We start from the raw sequence: 18,363 nt of genomic DNA on the forward strand, positions 1-18,363 counted from the left end.
ACCTTATTTTTTGCCAGTGTAAAATATCCTGTAGATATCTATATCTTCCATATAGTTGTGATTCCTTCTGTGCAAAAATCTCCTCGTGGTATTATTCAGTATCTTACACAGTAAAATTTTCCAGTGCTCTGCTGGTTCCCTTAGATTAAAATCAACTGACTGTCATTAAAATGTCCAGTTTGAGTATACTTTGAGGAGGTGTCATTCCCCAGCAGATTAAATTCTGCAGTTGGTTGTAGATTCTCTGCTGATAAAACTTCTGGGAATGAGCCTTGATAGGATGTTGCTTTAAACACCTCCAGGTATATCTGTGACAATCCCAGCTCCAGGTTTTTACAGCAGCATAAATATGGAGCACATCTTCTGCTCCTTTCCAGGGAGCAATCACTGGATGTGATTTACAGCAACAGCAGGAAAACCCTCACAGCTTTTACCTAATTGTCAAAGAATCCAAATCAAGGAGCAAAAACCTCTTGCTGAGTTACGATGTTGGCTTGTGTGCTCTGTTTTCTAGGTCAAGATGTTGTTTTCAAGTGCCTTGGAGAGAATATTCTTCAGAATGCCTTTGAAGGCTACAACGCTTGTATCTTTGCCTACGGGCAAACGGGTGAGTCCCAGAGTAAGGGAGAAGTGTTCCCTCCAAAGGTGATGTGTTCTGGCTGGAGGCTCTTTGCACAGCTCTTGTGACATCGTTTCAGGAGGAATGCCTTCTAACGCAGATAAGAAATGTTTTCCTCTTCTGTAACATCAGATATGAGGTGGGCAGGATGAGAAGTAAGATTTTGTTGCTGCTGGCTACCCTTACTTCTCACACTTCAGATTATAATCTCTGGCATGACCATGATCGTCCTTGAGCTCAGAGCTTGCTCAGGTTTTCTGCCTCTGCTCAGATTTTCTGCCTCTGCAGTTAAAATAATCTTGAATTGTCATTTTAATGTAATATTTAAAGAGTTATATGAAGAGTTTTCTCGTTGTGGGTGTTAGTGGCTTGTCATCTACAGTAAGGCTGTATCTACCTAAAATATCTACCTAAAAGTTCTCCAGCACTCTCAACCAAATTTCTTGTTTTCCTTTTAATTAAAGTAGTCTTTAGCTCAGTGGTGTTTGGGTTACTTTAAAGTAGAAAACTGAACAAATATCTTTCACTGAAATGCAAAAAAAAAAAAATTTAACCTCTTCTATTACCTATCAGTATTCTGCACATCAGGAACCTTTGTTGCAGGTACTCTAATCCCAGCTTCCCTCACACAGGGTCTGGAAAATCCTACACAATGATGGGTACTGCAGATCAGCCTGGATTAATCCCTAGACTTTGCAGTGGGCTCTTTGAAAGAGCACAGAAAGAAGAAAACGAAGAGCAGAGTTTCAAAGTGGAAGTATCCTACATGGAGATTTACAATGAGAAAGTCAGAGATCTCCTTGACCCCAAAGGGTACGGAATTTGTGTGTGAATGGCACTGTGGTATTTGTCCTACACTCTTCCTTTCCATAACCAGTTTGCCTTAATGGAGCCCATCTAAAGCCTTTGCCTCGGATGGCTTTTGCTGCTTCCTGATCTCAGCATCTCCTCATTATAAATCAAAATAAAGTAGCAAGACTAAAAGCTTGGAGTAAATTTACCTTCTGTGAAGTGACAGCACTGTCTGTGTCAGCTTTTTATGTGTTCTAAAGGTTTTTTTGTTTGCATTCTGGCCCTTGCTCTGTGCTTCAGTGGGTATTTGTGAGACCATCCTGTTTGAGATGTGTCAGGGAGAAATGGACTTTGTGTAAATGTTGTCTTAAGTCAGTCATGTGCTTATAAATCCCTTTTTTTTCCCCAACCAGAAGCCGTCAGTCATTAAAGGTTAGAGAACACAGTGTTTATGGCCCTTACGTAGATGGCCTATCCAAACTAGCTGTTGCTAGCTACAAGGTAAGGATCAACTTTATGAAAGGCTTGTCTTGACATCCTAAACACCAGGTGCTGTCCCTTCAGCTGGACAGAATTATTAAAATGCTCCTAATCACTAATCTTAGAGGAAGAGAGCTGTAGATTGTTGTATTGTGATCTCTGGGGAGAACAGGGCTAAGAGCAGAAGCTCCCTTCATCCTGTGCTACTCAGTAATTCTGGAAGTAATTCAGCTGTTGAATGGAACAGATTTCCTCCCAGCCTTAGGATGAGTGCACACTGTCATGGGAGAGTGTTCTGTGATTAATGACAGGCCCAGGATTAGGCAGAGCCAGGCTCTCAGTGCCCCACTGTGTCACTTTCTGCCTGTCATGCTCTAGTCAGTAATTTCCCTTCCCCGTAGCACACGCTGGAATTACGAACTAATGGGTGTTTACAAAGCAAATACTTGAGAGCATCACATGAAACTTGCTTGTAGGATAGTAAATGTTTATATGTGCATTCACAAAATGCCCTGTTTTATAAGGAGCATTAACTTACTGTGGGGAGAATGGATAAATCTGGGATGGAATTCTGTCAGCTTAACCAAAACATGAAAATAGTGCAATCCCTGTGCTGCAGTTTCTCCAGGTCTTCATCCACCCCTCCTTGGTGGTTCCTGCCAAGACAGGACACATTTCATGCTTTGCCTTTCCATGTTGCCCAGCAGCTTTGTGTAATCCAGAATTTGGAGGTAGTGGTCTGTGGTGGTCCTTTGTTTGACTGTTTTTTCGAGTTGTTGTAACATCACCCAGATAGAGAAATAGAAGTTTAGCCCAAGACTCCAAGGTTTTAACTATTTTACAGAATTGCTGTGAAACCCCAAAGCAGGGGAGCTGCACCTTTCTCAAGCATCACAACAGATCAAAGCACTTAATAACCTCTTAAAATTTGGAGGAATATAATGACCTGTTCATTGTGGTTCTGTTTTATAAACCTCTGAGCCTTCTATCAGTATTCCAAATTCTGAGACTCTGACAACTGAGGCTGACATGTGACAGGGTTTAAACATGAATTGCTGTTTCCTCACTTCTTTCTCTGCTTTTGAGTGTTGCTGTGTGCAGCCAGGTGCATTTTTTTTGTTGATAATTTAATATCTGCGTTGAGGAGTGGGTGAAGTCATGACACTGTGGGGTTTCTATGCTTTAAAGGGGAGGGGATCACTTCTATTTTTTCCTCACATTTTTCTGAATAAAAAAATAGGAAGCTTAGTGAGAAAATGCTGTCTTTGACCAAAACAGGATGATTTTTGGAGGTAATTGAATAGGATGTTAATGCAGATATGCTCATGGCTGTGAAAATTGTATTTAGGACATCGAGTCCTTGATGTCTGAGGGCAACAAATCTCGGACAGTGGCTGCCACCAACATGAACGAGGAGAGCAGTCGGTCCCACGCAGTCTTCAAGATCATCCTCACCCACACCCTCTATGATGTGCAATCAGGGGTAAGAAAACCCAGCTGCAAGGTCCAAATGTCAGGCTGGGGGATGTTTCTCTTGCTTTAATGTTTTTCACAGGAAAAGAAACACTTCTTTGGAAGCAGCAGTTTGTAGTCCAGACTAAAGATAAAATAGGTGGAAAATAGAAGGACACCTGAGTGTTCCTCTGGTGATCCCCTTCCAGTGGTTATTGAATGCAAATTTGTGTAAATTATCAGCTTTCTGAATTAATGCAAATTTGTATAAGTTACCAACTTTCTAAACTGAAAAAAACCACTAGTATCAAATATTTTGCGTTGGATGCCATTAATACTTTTATGTGTCTATATTAAATATCTAAAAAAGCATTTAAATCTGCAAATATTTTAATTTATGTTTCTTTATACATAAATATGCCTTGGAGGAGTGTGTGAAATACATTATGTCAATATTTAGTCCCTCACAGAAAATGGTGATAAACTTCAATTGAAATAAGTATCTTTAAACTTCATTCATAGATTCTGTGCTTGGGCAATTCTTTAATATTTTCAAAGCCTTGGAGAAATGTTGAGTGTCCACAGAGCAAATCTGAGGCTAAATATTGGATATATTGGAAAGCATAATGAGCATTTGGGCTTTTTTACCTCCTAATTTCTCAGTTTCCACTGATCTTATCCACACAATTCTCCTCATTCTTTATTTGGATTTTTTTTCCCCTTTGCCCTTCAAATCGGTATCATACTGTGCTGAATGTTTTGGTTTTGCCATAGTTTGTCACTCCAGTTTTGCTGTGGCTCTTCTGCATGCTTTTCATACCTGGTTTTTGTATGGTCCTGCTCAGCCTGGATGCAGAGTGGTCGTTGTGACTGCGCATCTTCTCTGCGCCTTCCAGTGACCCCAGCGTCAACTTCTGGAACAGATTTCTCTGTTCTCCCACCTGCTGGTCCTTTCAGTCCTAGAAATGGCACATTTCATGATCACACCATATTTTGAGAGGTTTAGGGCGACATTTTTGAAAGCTTATTGATTGTAATTATCCCGTTCATTTACGGGAACGCAGCGCTTTGCACTGGGATACTGAGGTGCTGAAGGTGCAGCTGCTGCAGAAGAACACGATGAGAGCAAGCTGTTCTCAAAGACAGTTGGCTCTTTGGTTTCAAATTGATGTAGGAAATTCATGGAGTGTTTCAGAATGTTGTTTTGGGTCAAAAGACACACACAAAAAAAAGGATTTGTAACAAAATCTGCATTAGAGGTTTAAATACTGGCATAGCTGGGATCGTGTTCCAGGAGGCAGATAAGGATAAAGGAGACTTTGCAATTTTTATAATATATGTAAATTATAACATGCTTCTCATCAGGTTCATTCTTCATGTCTGAAAACCAGGAGAAACCTTGTATAAAATCTGAGGGTTTTAGGAGACTGTTTTCGAGATGGGATTGTGGACCCCATGTCTCTGGTTGTGGCTCCTTTGGAGTAACTGAATTTTTCAACGCTTCATTAGTGTGCCCTGTGTACATCTCCTCTGGAGATTTCTGAGATATTTGAAGATACCAGAGTACTTGACTTCACATCATCCATGGCTTCACTGTTGTTTCTGAAGCAGCAGGTAGTGAGTTAGCACCGGACACTGCTCAAATCCAGCAATTCTCAAAGGGGTTGGAACAAGAGTCTACACCAAAAATGAAGTTAGATTCCTGTTGTAAAATACATCAAACAATGTAACTCGATTTAAGTGACCTAACAGTGGCTGTTCTCTGGTTCCTTCCCCAGACATCAGGTGAGAAGGTGGGCAAGCTGAGCCTGGTGGACTTGGCAGGTAGTGAAAGGGCAACTAAAACTGGTGCTGCGGGAGACAGGCTGAAAGAAGGAAGCAACATTAACAAGTAAGGCTTTAAGAATATTTATTTTCCTTTTTTCATCACCATTTCTTGCTAAATACATCCTACTTGTAAAACAGGATGAAGCTCTTGTGGTCAATTTTCTCCTTTCCTTCTCTCTATTTCTCTTTCTGACATGCAATACTCTTAGATCCGGGAATGACATCTCCATCTTTTTAAAAAACATTTTGCTCCTGCAACTGACATGAATTTCATTGTGAAGACCTGATTATTAAGACTGAAAACATACTGAAAAAAGAAAAGGAGTGGAACTTTTGTGAAGGAAGAATGATCAAAATCATACTAGGAATTTTTTTCCTCAGAGCATGTTTTTGGAGAGAAAGTCACTGTCTAAATATGCATTTGACTTATGAATATTTACCCTTGTTAATAAATGCTTGTTTTCTCTGGGCAGATCCCTCACAACTCTGGGGCTGGTTATTTCTGCTCTGGCAGATCAGGCTGCTGGCAAGAACAAGAACAAATTTGTTCCATACCGTGATTCTGTACTCACTTGGTTACTTAAAGTAAGTAAGGGAGTTTTTTTAATCTTCTTTTTTTAAAGTGAAATAAAAGAGAGGAAAGGGGGAGAAGAGTCTCATTGAATGAAATCAAAATTCTGTGCTTTTTGCCTCATTTTTTGGGGTTTGATGGTAACCATAATTGTCTTTGGAAAATGAGCTGGATGTAAGCCATTAGCATCTCTGCAGACTAAATATGTTCCCTGTCTTCTGCTGACCTGCAATGGCCTAAGGATTAAGGAACTTGAAAAATAAAATTAAAAGCAGTGTATTTTATGGGTCAGTGTAAGAACAGCTTCACACACAACCTTGGGGCTGATTTCATTTGGGTTATTTCTGCATGCAGCTAGGTTTTACATCCTGGTATGCTTAGCTCTGAAGATGTCGATTAAGACTATTACCTTTTCCTAATTGTCTGATTTAATTGTTAAGATATTCTACTTTTGTCAGCAGAGTATAATTGCAGAGCATTATCCCAGTTACAGTCTGAGGAACAGGTCAGGAGGCTTTAGAGATGGTGCTCATGTGAAATCACTTTCTGAACTGCACAGGACTCTTACTTGGTCTTATTTTGGGGGGAAAAGGAGCATATCATGATGGCACTTGGATGAAGATCTGTACAGTCTAAATGAAAAAAACCAAATTGTTAAAGATGAGATTTATGTATGTCAAATTTCTTTTTTTCCCCCTTGTGCTCTCTTTAGTTGTTATCCAGGAGCAACTAAGGATATTTATTGGTAGAAAGAAATAATCTGGGAAGAAACAGATTTTTGGCATCACCAGCCTTTCTATGTCCTCTTACTTTTTTAGGTGCTCTGGCTACATTTTCTTGGTTCCCCCCCCTTTCTTAGCAGTGTTTTTAGGTGCTGTTTGAATTTCACATCCCAGGGATTTAAATGAACATGTGGAAAGAAGCAGGCAAAGTGACTTGGAGGTTATGCAGGAGTGTGGTGATAAAAAAAGTTTTCCTTGCAGAGATTTGAAAATGAAGTTGAATACAGTGCATAAGTAAAATAAAATCCCTACTTGTGTAACCTCTTTGACACTCACACCTTCATTTCCCTCAGTGCTGCCTTTCAGTGAACCTTTTGGCATGACTTGTGAAATGATTTATCCCTAACAGATACGGACAGCAAATAGCCACGTAAAAATCCAAATGGCACAACCCAAACAGTGTCTGAGTAAAGCAACCCCTCATAGCCCAGTGTTCTCACACTGAGACATTTCAGTGTTTAAATATGTTTTTGTCTCTCTATATTTACACTGAGTTTTTACTCTTATTTGTAAAATAAGAGTAATGATTTTTTTTTTGGCTCTCTGCAGAGATGGCAACAAAGCCACTGCACAGCTTCACTTCGCCCCGGTGCGCTCGGGGTTCCTCGTGTGGCTGCAGCGGGCTGGAAACCTCCCTCATGAATTTCCAGCTTTGTTGGAATTAGTTATGCTGCTCCATTTCTAAACAAATCCAGGGAGCAGACTGCAATTCCTGTTCAGCACCTGTCTGAGGCATTGTGGCCACGGTGCCGCCGGCCGGACGCGGCGAAGGAATGGGAGGCCACTTTTGTTCTGCCTCCTTTCAGGCAAACCCTCTTTGTGTCCAACATCCAGCCACGTTAAGTGCCAACAAAAGGGTTGGGGGCTTTTGGGGTTTTTTTACAAACAAGCTCTCATTGAAGCTTTATTTTGAAAGGGGGAAAATTTAAACATTTTTTTTTAATTAGAGATCAAAGGAGGGATTTATTCGTTTAAAGAGGCCTGTTTGGAGAAGCCATGAGATGCTAGGCCGTCTTTCTCCCTGGCTTTCAACTTTTAATTATGATACCAAAGCAGTCTAATATGTCTTAACTGCAGGAATATCTGTCAAACAGGGTCTCTCCACAAATCTGAGAAATCCATTCAGGAGACCTCAAGATCTGACACTTTTTGCTTCATTTTGCTGCAGATCTTTAGACAAAAGTACCAGGTGTCAAATATCATTGCTTGGGCAGTGGCATCAGGTTATGTGGAGGGAGCACAATGGCTTTGTCAGTTCTGTAACTTCTTGATTTAATCAAATTGTATTGGCACAAACATCTTGTTTTTCCATGTTAATCAGAAGTCTGATGGCTGCTATTAAAAATATCATTTCTGAGCTCTGCATTTGCAGTTGGTTTTTTGGTGCTAGAGAAAAACAGGAGCTAGTTTATTCTTAGAAATAACTTATTTATTTCCATTCTGTCTCTTTAACACATGCAAGCCCAGGATTGCCAGGGTCATTTACAGACTCTCTTCACTAATGAGAGCTGATTTGCTATTTTTCCACCTTCCTTGCTTATCATTACAGAAACCAGTGAAATCAGCACAAGGGTTTTATACATAAAACTTTATCAGACACTCGGGCATTGGGCTTGAATTGCTACAAGAGGGACTTTGCCCAATTTCTAGTGGGTGTATTGTGGGTTCTGGTGTGTCACTGTGACAGCATTCTCAGCCACCTCTACAGCAGAGCTGTAATTCAAATAAGAAATTAATCCTATGTTGGAGCTAATAAGTGCAACAAAGGACATTCCCAAAGTGCAAACTGTTAAGGTTGGATTTGGGAGGGGAGTAGCTGGCCAGCTCCCTGCCAAGCTTCATCTTTTTATGCAGAACAGGGACTGCAGCTGCAGGGTGCCATTCCTAATTTTTGGCCAGGAAATCCAAAATGGAATGATTCATGTGCTCCTGCTAATCTTAAAAGTTTTCAGTTAAAAAAACATTTCTGTGGTACAGAGTGGACCCTCCCAAGCCATGGATTAATTTGAAGTAAACGTTGGCTAATCCTTGGATGAGAAAAGCCATGGGGAGATCAGTCAGAAAGCTGTTCTTTGCAGCTGGTTTCTCTATAAATACACTTACCTGCATGTGCTGACTGTGTTGAACACTATAAATATATATATTTACATTGCATATGAGTTCAGTGCCCTTTTGCATGACCAGAGACAGCCAAGTGCTGCCAACAGCCTGACTGCTGTCAAACTGGTTTAGGCATCATGCAGCTGAAAAGAGAGTCTTGGGGAAATACTTAAAGGGGCATTTTAATGATTGCTGGGGAAGGCTCCACGTGTGCTTTGGAATTGAAATGGTTTGACAAGCAGCTAATGCAGTCAGATTGTTCTAATGGCAATGCCTGACCTACATTTCATGGGTTATTGAAGATGAAAATTAAGAGCATGGTTCATCTCAGAAAGGGATATTGGGTAAAAAACAAACAAACAAAAAAACCTCACCCCAAAATTCCAGACAAACGAAAGAAACCAAACAGCCAAAGAGAAAAAAAAATCTGCTGCAGAATTAAAACCAGAATGTTTTATCTTTATACATCTATATCTGGCCAAAATTGTAAACCATGATCTTATGATCAGTAAAAAGATTGAATCCTTCCTTCCTTGTTTCATGCCCTTCTTCTCTCTCAACCAAATTCCAGGAGGGTAATTTATTATGTAACTCAATTTAGATTTGTGAGCTGTGTCAGTGAGGGGAAGGGAATGGCCCCATTCTGGACCTTTATAGGAATAAAATCAGCTATATTGTTTATGAAGAGTTCTTTCAGTAATTCAGGTATTTGTTGACGACATCTCTCTTCCAATCTTTAAAATGAGATATTCTGAATTCATCACAGTTTTCCCTGAGCTCTCTCAGAAGTGTCTGAGAAGTTCAGTGCTGAAGTGTATACATTTCTGGTTTGTAAACCTAAGCAGAAAACATAGAAAGAAAACTTTGAAGCCCTTACCAGGCCCTGTAAAGCCCAAAACAGGGCCTTTTTTGCATTCCTGTTGAAATTAAAAAAGCCAAGAATGACGTTTCCTAAACGAGCTTTCGAAAACGAGCATTGAAAATCACGACTTTTTCTTGACTTGCACTGCGTAAACTCTAAATGTTGAACCGCCAGCAAACCAAAACAAAAGTGTTGATTCTAAACACCCCCCAACCTTCCAGGACAGCCTCGGGGGCAACAGCAAGACGGCCATGGTGGCCACAGTGAGCCCAGCAGCCGACAACTACGACGAGACACTGTCGACGCTGCGCTACGCGGACAGGGCCAAGAACATCGTCAACCACGCCGTGGTCAACGAGGACCCCAACGCCCGCATCATCCGCGAGCTCCGTGAGGAGGTGGAGAAGCTGCGGGAGCAGCTCACCAAGGCCGAGGTACAAACTGGGAGCTTTGCCAATCCCGTGAACCCCCCCCCCCCCCCCAGTCTCAGCCGGCTCTCCAAAAGGAATTCCATGAGGGAACGTTGCAGGGTGTTCAGGGGATGCTTCCACCTCCCTTTATGTAATTTTTTTCCCATCTTTCTGTGCATCCATCTTGAAACATGGGCGTTCAGGGAGATACTGAATACCTTGTTGGACTTTCTTGGTTCTGCTCTGTGATGCAGAGGACAGGGAGACATGAATAGTTCCAGTGAAGACTGGGTAGTTTCTAGGCAGAGCTTTCCCAATATATTTAAGAATCCAGTGTGGCCATGTCCTGTGAGATGTGACTTCATATAAATAAAGTTTTCCTGCTTGTTTCCAGCTGTTGAATCTCTTACAGGCACTAGGCAATTTCTCTGTACAACTCCCTGAAGGGAGGTTGTAGCCAGGTGGGGTTGGTCTCTTCTCCCAGGCAACCAGTGACGGGACAAGAGGACACAGCCTTAAGTTGCACCAGGGGAAATTTAGGCTGGACATTGGGAAAAAATTCTTCACAGAAGAGTGAATGAGCATTGGAATGGGCTGCCCAGGGAGGTGGTGGAGTCACTGTCCCTGGAGGTGGCACTCAGTGCCATGGTTTAGTTGATAAGGTGGTGTTGGGTCATAGGTTGGACTTTATGATCTCCAAAGTCTTTTCCAGCCTATTCTGTGGTTGCTTCCACGGTGAAATTTCAAGAGAAGCATGGTCTAAATGTTAGATGAAGGCCAAGAATTAGTGTAATTCTAACTTCTGTTCCCAAAGGGCCGAAGCAATGGTGATGTAATCTCTCTGGTTTGCAGCTCAGAAAAATTATCACAGCATTTGCATCATGAGGTATGCAGGGAATGCTGGCTGTGATGCCGCAAATGACTTGTGGATTTTGGACTCTTCTCATTCGAGCTGCCTAATATTCTAAGCATCCACTGTGTGTTTGTCAGTTCCTTTAAGGTATCTCAAGTTAAATATCATAATATTAAATATCGAAAAATTCCTCTAAAATGCCAACCACAGATGTAACAGTACTCTGAGAGCTGCAAGTAATCCCCTTTTGTTTCATTTTTTAGCAGCACTCCCATAATAATGGCAGCTGTCCAAAGTAATGAAGTAGTGTTTCCTAAGGATGAAATACTAAATATTTCCTTTCCCAAGTATTAAAATCCCACCCTAGTTGTCATCCCAGTGGCATTGACAAAGAGCAGGGAAAAACCAGAGCAATTTGCTGTTAAGAGGCTGCACAGTAAAGGTCAAACCCCACATTCACAGCCTTGTGCTCCTTTCAGTTCATTACATTTGTTGCCCATCTAATTGTTCTTACAGAACTGTGCATAAATAACTTCCTGAAGTGAACAAAACCACTGACTCATTATGACAGGTTACATTTTCAAAGCTCATTTCCAGATATAGAAGTTGCCAAGTTGAGGGTTGGGGTTTTTTTTTTTTACCTTTTGGTGTCATTGTCCTTTTCTCTCCCAAACAGCCACAACAGAATTTGACAGTTGACTTTCCCCTCACAGAGTACAGAATTATCCTCTTTTCCCCTTTTCTTTTATAATCCATGCATTTTGATTTTTTGGGGGGTCAAAATTAATACCATGTTTTAATTTGTCTGTGCCAAGGCCACCAGCTTGTCCTCCCTGAGCTGGGAATTCACCTGCTTCCAGAAGCAGCCTATGAGTCTGGGATCAGGCTGAGCCCATTTCAGTTTATTTGGGCATTGCAGGGAATGAGGAGTTATCCAGGTCACTGTACACTGGAAATGTGTGAAAATGTGCCTTAATTGTCGAAAGAAATGGGGAAATTAAACCTTGAGAATATCTGGGCTTCATCATTCTGCCCTGCTCTGTAGTGTCCACCCCTTTGCACTGACCATGTTTTTTCTGGCATTATGAATTTTTGGTTGGGAAATTGCCTTGGCTTCCCTTCCCTTCCTTTGTGGAATTCATAGAATCATGGAGTGGTTTTGGGTTGGATGGGACCTTAAATCTCATCCAGTCCCACCCTCTGCCATGGGGAGGGGCACCTTCCACTATTCCAGGTTGCTCCCAGCCCCGTCCAGTCTGGCCATCCAGGCATCGAGGGGCAGCCCCAGCTTCTCTGGGCACCCTGTGCCAGGGCCTCTCCACCCTCACAGGGAACAATTCCTTCCCAATATCCCATCCATTCCTGCCCTCTGGCACTGGGAAGCCATTCCCCCTTGTCCCTCCAGACCCTTTTACCCCGTATTTAGGTATTTAAAGCAGAAAAAGCCCACCCAGGACACATCAGCTGACAGTTCCTAGACTGTTGTGTCTTGAGGCAGAGGAAACTCCTGTCTTAAAACAGGATTTTCCAACCCTGGCACTTGCCCCTTTTCTTGAAGGAACTGCAGTGTAATGAGGCCACTCTTTGATCTGGGTTCCTGTGAGGAGTTTTGGGTTTGTGGTAAGGGAATGTCTAATGGAGAACGATGCTCCCATTATTTAATTGGCATTGCATAAATGCCAACCAGCCAAACTCATTTTTCCTCGTTAGCAGTAATGAAATAATGGTATAAGGAAGTCCCCAGACTTTTTGATCAAGGTTAGTAGAGGAGGAAATGCCAGTATGGAGATGGAAGTTTAAAAATGATAGAATAGTTTGAGTTGGAAAGGACCTTTTAAAGCTCTTCTGGATCAACCCCCTTCCATGGGACACCTTCCACTATCCCAGGCTGCTCCAAACCCCATCCAGCTTGGCCTTGGATACCTCCAGTGATGAGGGGATGGTGATACCCTGTCAGTTTTTGGGGTGTCTGACGGGTGGCTGTGGGGGTATTGTCTTATTTTAAAGTTAGTCCTTGTTTGGAACATGGGCCTTTGAATATTTCACAAGACAGAATTAGAGCTGTGGCAAATTAGCAAGAAAATGGAATTTCAGTGTCCAGAAGCACATTGTAAAGCTTCCTTTGATATTCACTCTGCAAGCTGCATGTGGAAATGCAGAGGTGCAAAACCAGGAGACCCCATTCTTCCCACAGAAAAAATACTGCACACATCAGGCCGTATAAAAATGAAGAATAAAAATGTTTTGGTGACATGGCAGCTTGCTGAGGTGTGAGATGTCATTTGGAGGGTTTGACAGGTGAGGGGACATAGGGCAGCAGGATCTGTAAAAACAAAACTGGTTTCGATATGAGTCACTTGGGACGTAGAAATAAGATTAGTTTGTGTGTGAGTATCTTTGTGCAAATCTGCCAGTATCATGTAGTTGGTTTGTGTTGAAGCACATAAACTCCACGTTAACATCTGTACTTGAAACTAATTAAAAGAGCTTTTTGGTGGATTCTGCCTTTACGTGCAGTGTGTGATTTAAAGACCCCCTTTACTTACTGCAAAGCATGCCTTGCAAAATGAGTCGTGTTGCCTTTATTCCCCCATCTGTGTGGCTGCAGAGGGAAAAAACACAAAGCACAACAAGCTTTTCTTGTTTCATTTGCTTTTATTCCTGCAGGCTATGAAATCACCAGAGTTAAAAGAACGATTGGAGGAATCAGAAAAGTTGATTCAGGAGATGACCGTGACCTGGGAAGAAAAATTACGAAAAACTGAGGAGATAGCTCAGGTTTGCTGCTTTCTTTCCTCCTCCCTGCCCCCATTTTTTATGAAAAATAGGTTTGTTTTCTTTGTCTGTCAGTTCATAGAGGTTGTCTGAGTCTCTCCCCACATTTATGGGTAAGTAGGTCAAGCTTGCTGCCCCTTTGAAAAGCTTCACTTAATTCCTGTGATAGATGGGTGCCTCCCAGATTACCACACTAGTGACAATAATAAATTGTCACTGTATGCAAATGGAGAAGTTATTTAGAAAAAAATAATAATCCATGGATGAGAGGATTATGGGGATTTTTATATTCTTCAGGCAGTAAAATTGTTTGTGATGAGGGAGGGGAGCATTGAGAGCAGTCAGCACAAGGTTATGGACTGAGTGCCTCAATGCACCAGGCAAAGGGCATTCAGAATGATAAAAAATAGAGCTGTTGAGGATCTCTGTGTGTTTTAATAGCTCCTAAACTGATATTTAGGGCCTCAGACCATAACTGGAGACGATTATGTTGGAAAAATGATGCAGGTCACCACGGTTATTGCATGACACTCCTGGTTCTTCCCACACAAATGCTGATGTATATATTTGCAGAGGGGAGCTTTGGATGGGGAGGACTGTTGGGAGGTGATGAATAGTGTGTAATAAATAAGGGGAGAACGGAGCCTCTGGTACAAAGCCCTCTTGTAGATGCCACAATCAGAATAGACTCTGTTGACTTTGGTTTTAAAGATCCATTGTAAGAAGTGCTGCCTGTGACTACGAGGGCTTCCTGCCTTTCAGTGCAATTCCTCCCTGTGTATAAGGGTGAAAAAATAATAAAATAAAAAATAAGAATAGTAAAAAAATCCTGCTCTTACCCTACACAATAGTTTCTAGGCGTTGGGTGTGTGAGGAGGTTGAAAAGCAGTGGGCTCAGCTCTCCAGACTAAGTGTGCCTTGATGTTTGCACATTGCTGCTTTAGCTCCCTTCCTTTCTGTCTCTAAATTCCCAGCCTGGTAGGATGTTTCAGAGCTGGGAGTTTCATGAGCCTTGAAAAAGGGATATTTTTTTCCAGAGGAGGGATAAGAAGTGTTTGTGCAGCACAGGCTGTTTCAGGACTGCCTGGAAGCCAGTGCAAGCCACTCTGTCACTCCCTTCCTCACCTGGACAGTGGAGAAAAGATGTAACAGAAGGTTTCTGGGTCGAGATATGGATGGGGAGAGATCAATCACCAATTACTGTCACGGGCCAAACTGATTTGACTTGGGAAAATGTGTTTAATTTGTTACCAAGCAGATCAGAGTAGGGTAATGAGAAAGAAAAACTAAATCTTAAAACACCTTCCCCCCACTTCTCCTTTCTTCCCAGGCTTGACTTCACTCCAAGTTTTCCATCTCCTACCCCCAAGTGAGACAGGGGGAGAGGGAGAGGGGGCTGTGGTCTGTTCTCCACTCGTTGTCTTTGCTGCTTTTCCCTCCTCAGGGGAAGGACCCCTCACTCTTGAACTGCTCCAGCTCCTCTCCCATGGGAGCCAGGCCTCCACAGACTTTCTCAACATGGATCTCTTCTGTGGGCTGCAGTTCTTCAGGAACTGCTCCAGTGTGGGTCCTTTTCCACAGGGTCAGTCCCTCAGGCAGAGATTGATCCACATGGATCCCCCATGGGGTCACAAGTCCTGCCAGGACCCTGCTCCAGCGTGGGCTCCTCTCTCCACAGGGGCACAAGTCCTGCCAGGACCCTGCTCCAGCGTGGGCTCCTCCCTCCACAGGGGCACAGGTCCTGCCAGGACCCTGCTCCAGCGTGGGCTCCTCCCTCCACAAGGGCACAGGTCCTGCCAGGACCCTGCTGCACTATGGGCTCCTCTCTCCACAGGGGCACAGGTCCTGCCAGGACCCTGCTGCACTGTGGGCTCCTCCCTCCACAGGGACACAGTTCCTGCCAGGACCCTGCTGCACTGTGGGCTCCTCCCTCCACAGGGGCACAGGTCCTGCCAGGACCCTGCTCCAGCGTGGGCTCCTCCCTCCACAGGGGCACAGGTCCTGCCAGGACCCTGCTCCAGCGTGGGCTCCTCTCTCCACAGGGGCACAGGTCCTGCCAGGACCCTGCTCCAGCGTGGGCTCCTCCCTCCACAAGGGCACAGGTCCTGCCAGGACCCTGCTGCACTATGGGCTCCTCTCTCCACAGGGGCACAGGTCCTGCCAGGACCCTGCTCCAGCGTGGGCTCCTCCCTCCACAAGGGCACAGGTCCTGCCAGGACCCTGCTGCACTGTGGGCTCCTCTCTCCACAGGGGCACAGGTCCTGCCAGGACCCTGCTCCAGCGTGGGCTCCTCTCTCCACAGGGGCACAGGTCCTGCCAGGACCCTGCTCCAGCGTGGGCTCCTCTCTCCACAGGGACACAGGTCGCTACCAAAACCTGGTTATGCCAACCCAATACTGTAGATTTAGGCAGGTCCAAGGCTGAAGACATTTCTCTCATGCTTCATCAAATGATTTTATTTCTGGCTCATGTCCACCAACATCTGTCTGTCAAATTGTGTCTGGGTAGGCAGAGAGGATGGAGGGTTAATTGTAAATCCTTGAGGAAAGGATGATTCCTGATAAAGAGTGAGGACCATCAAAGAGGCATCAATAAGAGTTCAAAGCCTTAAACACCAGCCACATGAACAGGCAATTTTTCACTTTTGCAGTGAGTGTTTGACATACTTCTAATGTTTTTTTCAATGTTTAAGTTAATTAACATTAAGTCTTGAGAAAAAATTAACAGGAACTGGCTCGTTTTCTCTCAGTTAATCTACGAGATTCACATTGTGGGCTGAGTTCTCCTTAAGGCAGCATGTTCTTTATCTCTGTAGATAATAAGGATTTTTGTAAACTTCAGAGCCTGGCACTGGTGATCGGAAGAGAGATCTTTGACATCACGCTGCAGTTTCTCCTCTGTTCTTTGTTTTCTCTCTCTCTCACACACACATGACTTTTCCTTACAAGGACATTATGTTGGGTTTGTAAGCGTGTGGGGAGACAGCAAACAGAAAGTCAAGAGCAAGTTGTGCTATTCTTTGCAATTTTGATCTTGATTAGAGCTGGTACAACTCCACTGCTGAGCAGAGAATGATACTGAATATTGTGGCATGGTCAGTTTTTAAATGTAAAGCACACTCATAGGTAAAGATAAGCATTCCAGCATTATTCCTACATGATCTAATTGGATATTTTTAGAAGTCTCAGCAGCACAGGGAAAGCACTGTAGGTCTCTTGTAAGTTTTTTTACATACTAATTTCACCATCTCCTGTTTCTGCTTCCCTCAGTAATCCTGTGAGAACCCTCCCATATTTATTTCTAATTTTTTTTGACCGTTGTGGACAGTGAGTCTCACTTCAGTTTCTCTCTGATCCTGGGAACAATCCTCAACTTTTCTCTCCTAGTCGTTTGTTTTTTTTTCTTGTAGAAGAATCCCTTTCTGTTCCTAAGTCAGAAATGTTTAATGTTCCTCTTTCACTGCTCTGGTCTCACCCAAACACTTCCCTTTGAGAGATGTACATTTTTGCACAGTAATGCTTTGTTGGGCATTTCTATGAAGTCTTTTGACAAGAACAAAACACCATCCAAAACGCTGCTATTCTTGTTCAGCAGGAAGTGTTCTTTGCATTACTTAAATAGCAGGTTGCCAGTTTTTTGTCATTTTGATTGCTCTGGAACAAAGGATAGACATGGAGCTTGGCTTGGCAGGGATTTAACTTAACTTGTTGCTTTTTAGCTCGAAAGGGAGAATAAAGGGCTCTAGAGATGGCTTTGTGGTAGCATTTTGCTGTTCCAGTGAGGTCATGGAGAAGCTCTGCAGTGCTGCAGGAGGCTGCTCCCGGCTGCTTGCATTTCCCACTGGGAATATGGGAATGTGTGGGACCAAAGCACTGAGCCCTCCGAGACCAGAGGGGCGAGGACAGGAGAAACCACAGAAATCCCTGATGAATGCTTGGTAGAACTGAGGTTTTTGTGCCTCACCTATTGCAGAAAGAAGAGTTTCCTGTTCTAGAAGTATCAGTCCATCATTTTTGCCAGATGGGAATGGATTTCCGAAGCGCTGTGCATCAGTCAGCTAAATTTTGATGGCTGCTCTCTTACAGGAGCGTCAGAAACAGCTGGAAAGCCTTGGCATATCCCTGCAGTCCTCTGGAATAAAAGTTGGGGATAATAAGTGCTTCCTGGTTAATTTGAATGCAGATCCAGCTCTCAATGAACTCCTGGTGTACTATTTAAAGGTAAAATTATATCTTTATATATACAATTTTTTTAATGTCCAAAGTGGGCCTCTAATTCAGTCAGCAGAGGTGTACTTGGAGAGTTCTGTAAAACTGTATATCTAACAATACTAAAATTTATATGAGTACAACTTTTTAATTTCATGTGTAATTCACCATAGCAGAGGAGAAGTTTGGGGATTTGATGTTTTTGTTTGTTTTGGTTTTCTTTGGGGTTTTTTAAAAAGCAGTTTAGACATGTTCTTTTTGAGAAGCTGTCTCCTGTTCTGGGATGAGGTTTTTTTGTTGGTTGGGGGTTTTTTATGCCAAATTCCACAAGCTTTTACCCATGAAATTGTTTTATATAAAGGTTGGGCATATCAGTAGTCAGCTTCTCCATATGTAGTCCAAATTCTGGCTGCTGTCTTCAGTTGATGAAATGCATTTTTAATCCTCTTCGTGCAACTTGCCAGGAGTGAAAAACAAGTTCTGTTCTGCCTCAGCACTTCTGATGTGCAGTCCCTGTTTCTGATATTAACCATCAAACACAGGATGTGACTTTTGGAGTCCATGCTGAAATATTTGGGCAGTTTATTGTGGTTTTTACAAATTGTAGATGGAAGAGAAACGAGGTACAACCA

General features: G+C 42.9%; 1 protein-coding gene across 3 annotated transcripts in view; it reads left to right on the plus strand.

Annotated features, from left to right (window-relative positions):
* KIF13B (kinesin family member 13B) overlaps positions 1–18,363 on the plus strand; it is a 120,446-nt gene that overhangs the window by 49,388 nt on the left and 52,695 nt on the right. For all 3 annotated transcript variants that reach the window (XM_069011851.1, XM_069011853.1, XM_069011852.1), the window contains exons 5-13: positions 515–607; positions 1,252–1,432; positions 1,825–1,912; positions 3,240–3,374; positions 5,122–5,234; positions 5,644–5,755; positions 9,707–9,919; positions 13,416–13,526; positions 17,609–17,743. In XM_069011851.1, coding sequence (XP_068867952.1) covers positions 515–607; positions 1,252–1,432; positions 1,825–1,912; positions 3,240–3,374; positions 5,122–5,234; positions 5,644–5,755; positions 9,707–9,919; positions 13,416–13,526; positions 17,609–17,743 — 1,181 coding nt within the window. The remainder of the gene's footprint in view (positions 1–514; positions 608–1,251; positions 1,433–1,824; positions 1,913–3,239; positions 3,375–5,121; positions 5,235–5,643; positions 5,756–9,706; positions 9,920–13,415; positions 13,527–17,608; positions 17,744–18,363) is intronic.

The sequence above is a fragment of the Aphelocoma coerulescens genome, chromosome 3 (assembly GCF_041296385.1).
Source record: "Aphelocoma coerulescens isolate FSJ_1873_10779 chromosome 3, UR_Acoe_1.0, whole genome shotgun sequence".
Taxonomy (NCBI): Eukaryota; Metazoa; Chordata; class Aves; order Passeriformes; family Corvidae; genus Aphelocoma; species Aphelocoma coerulescens.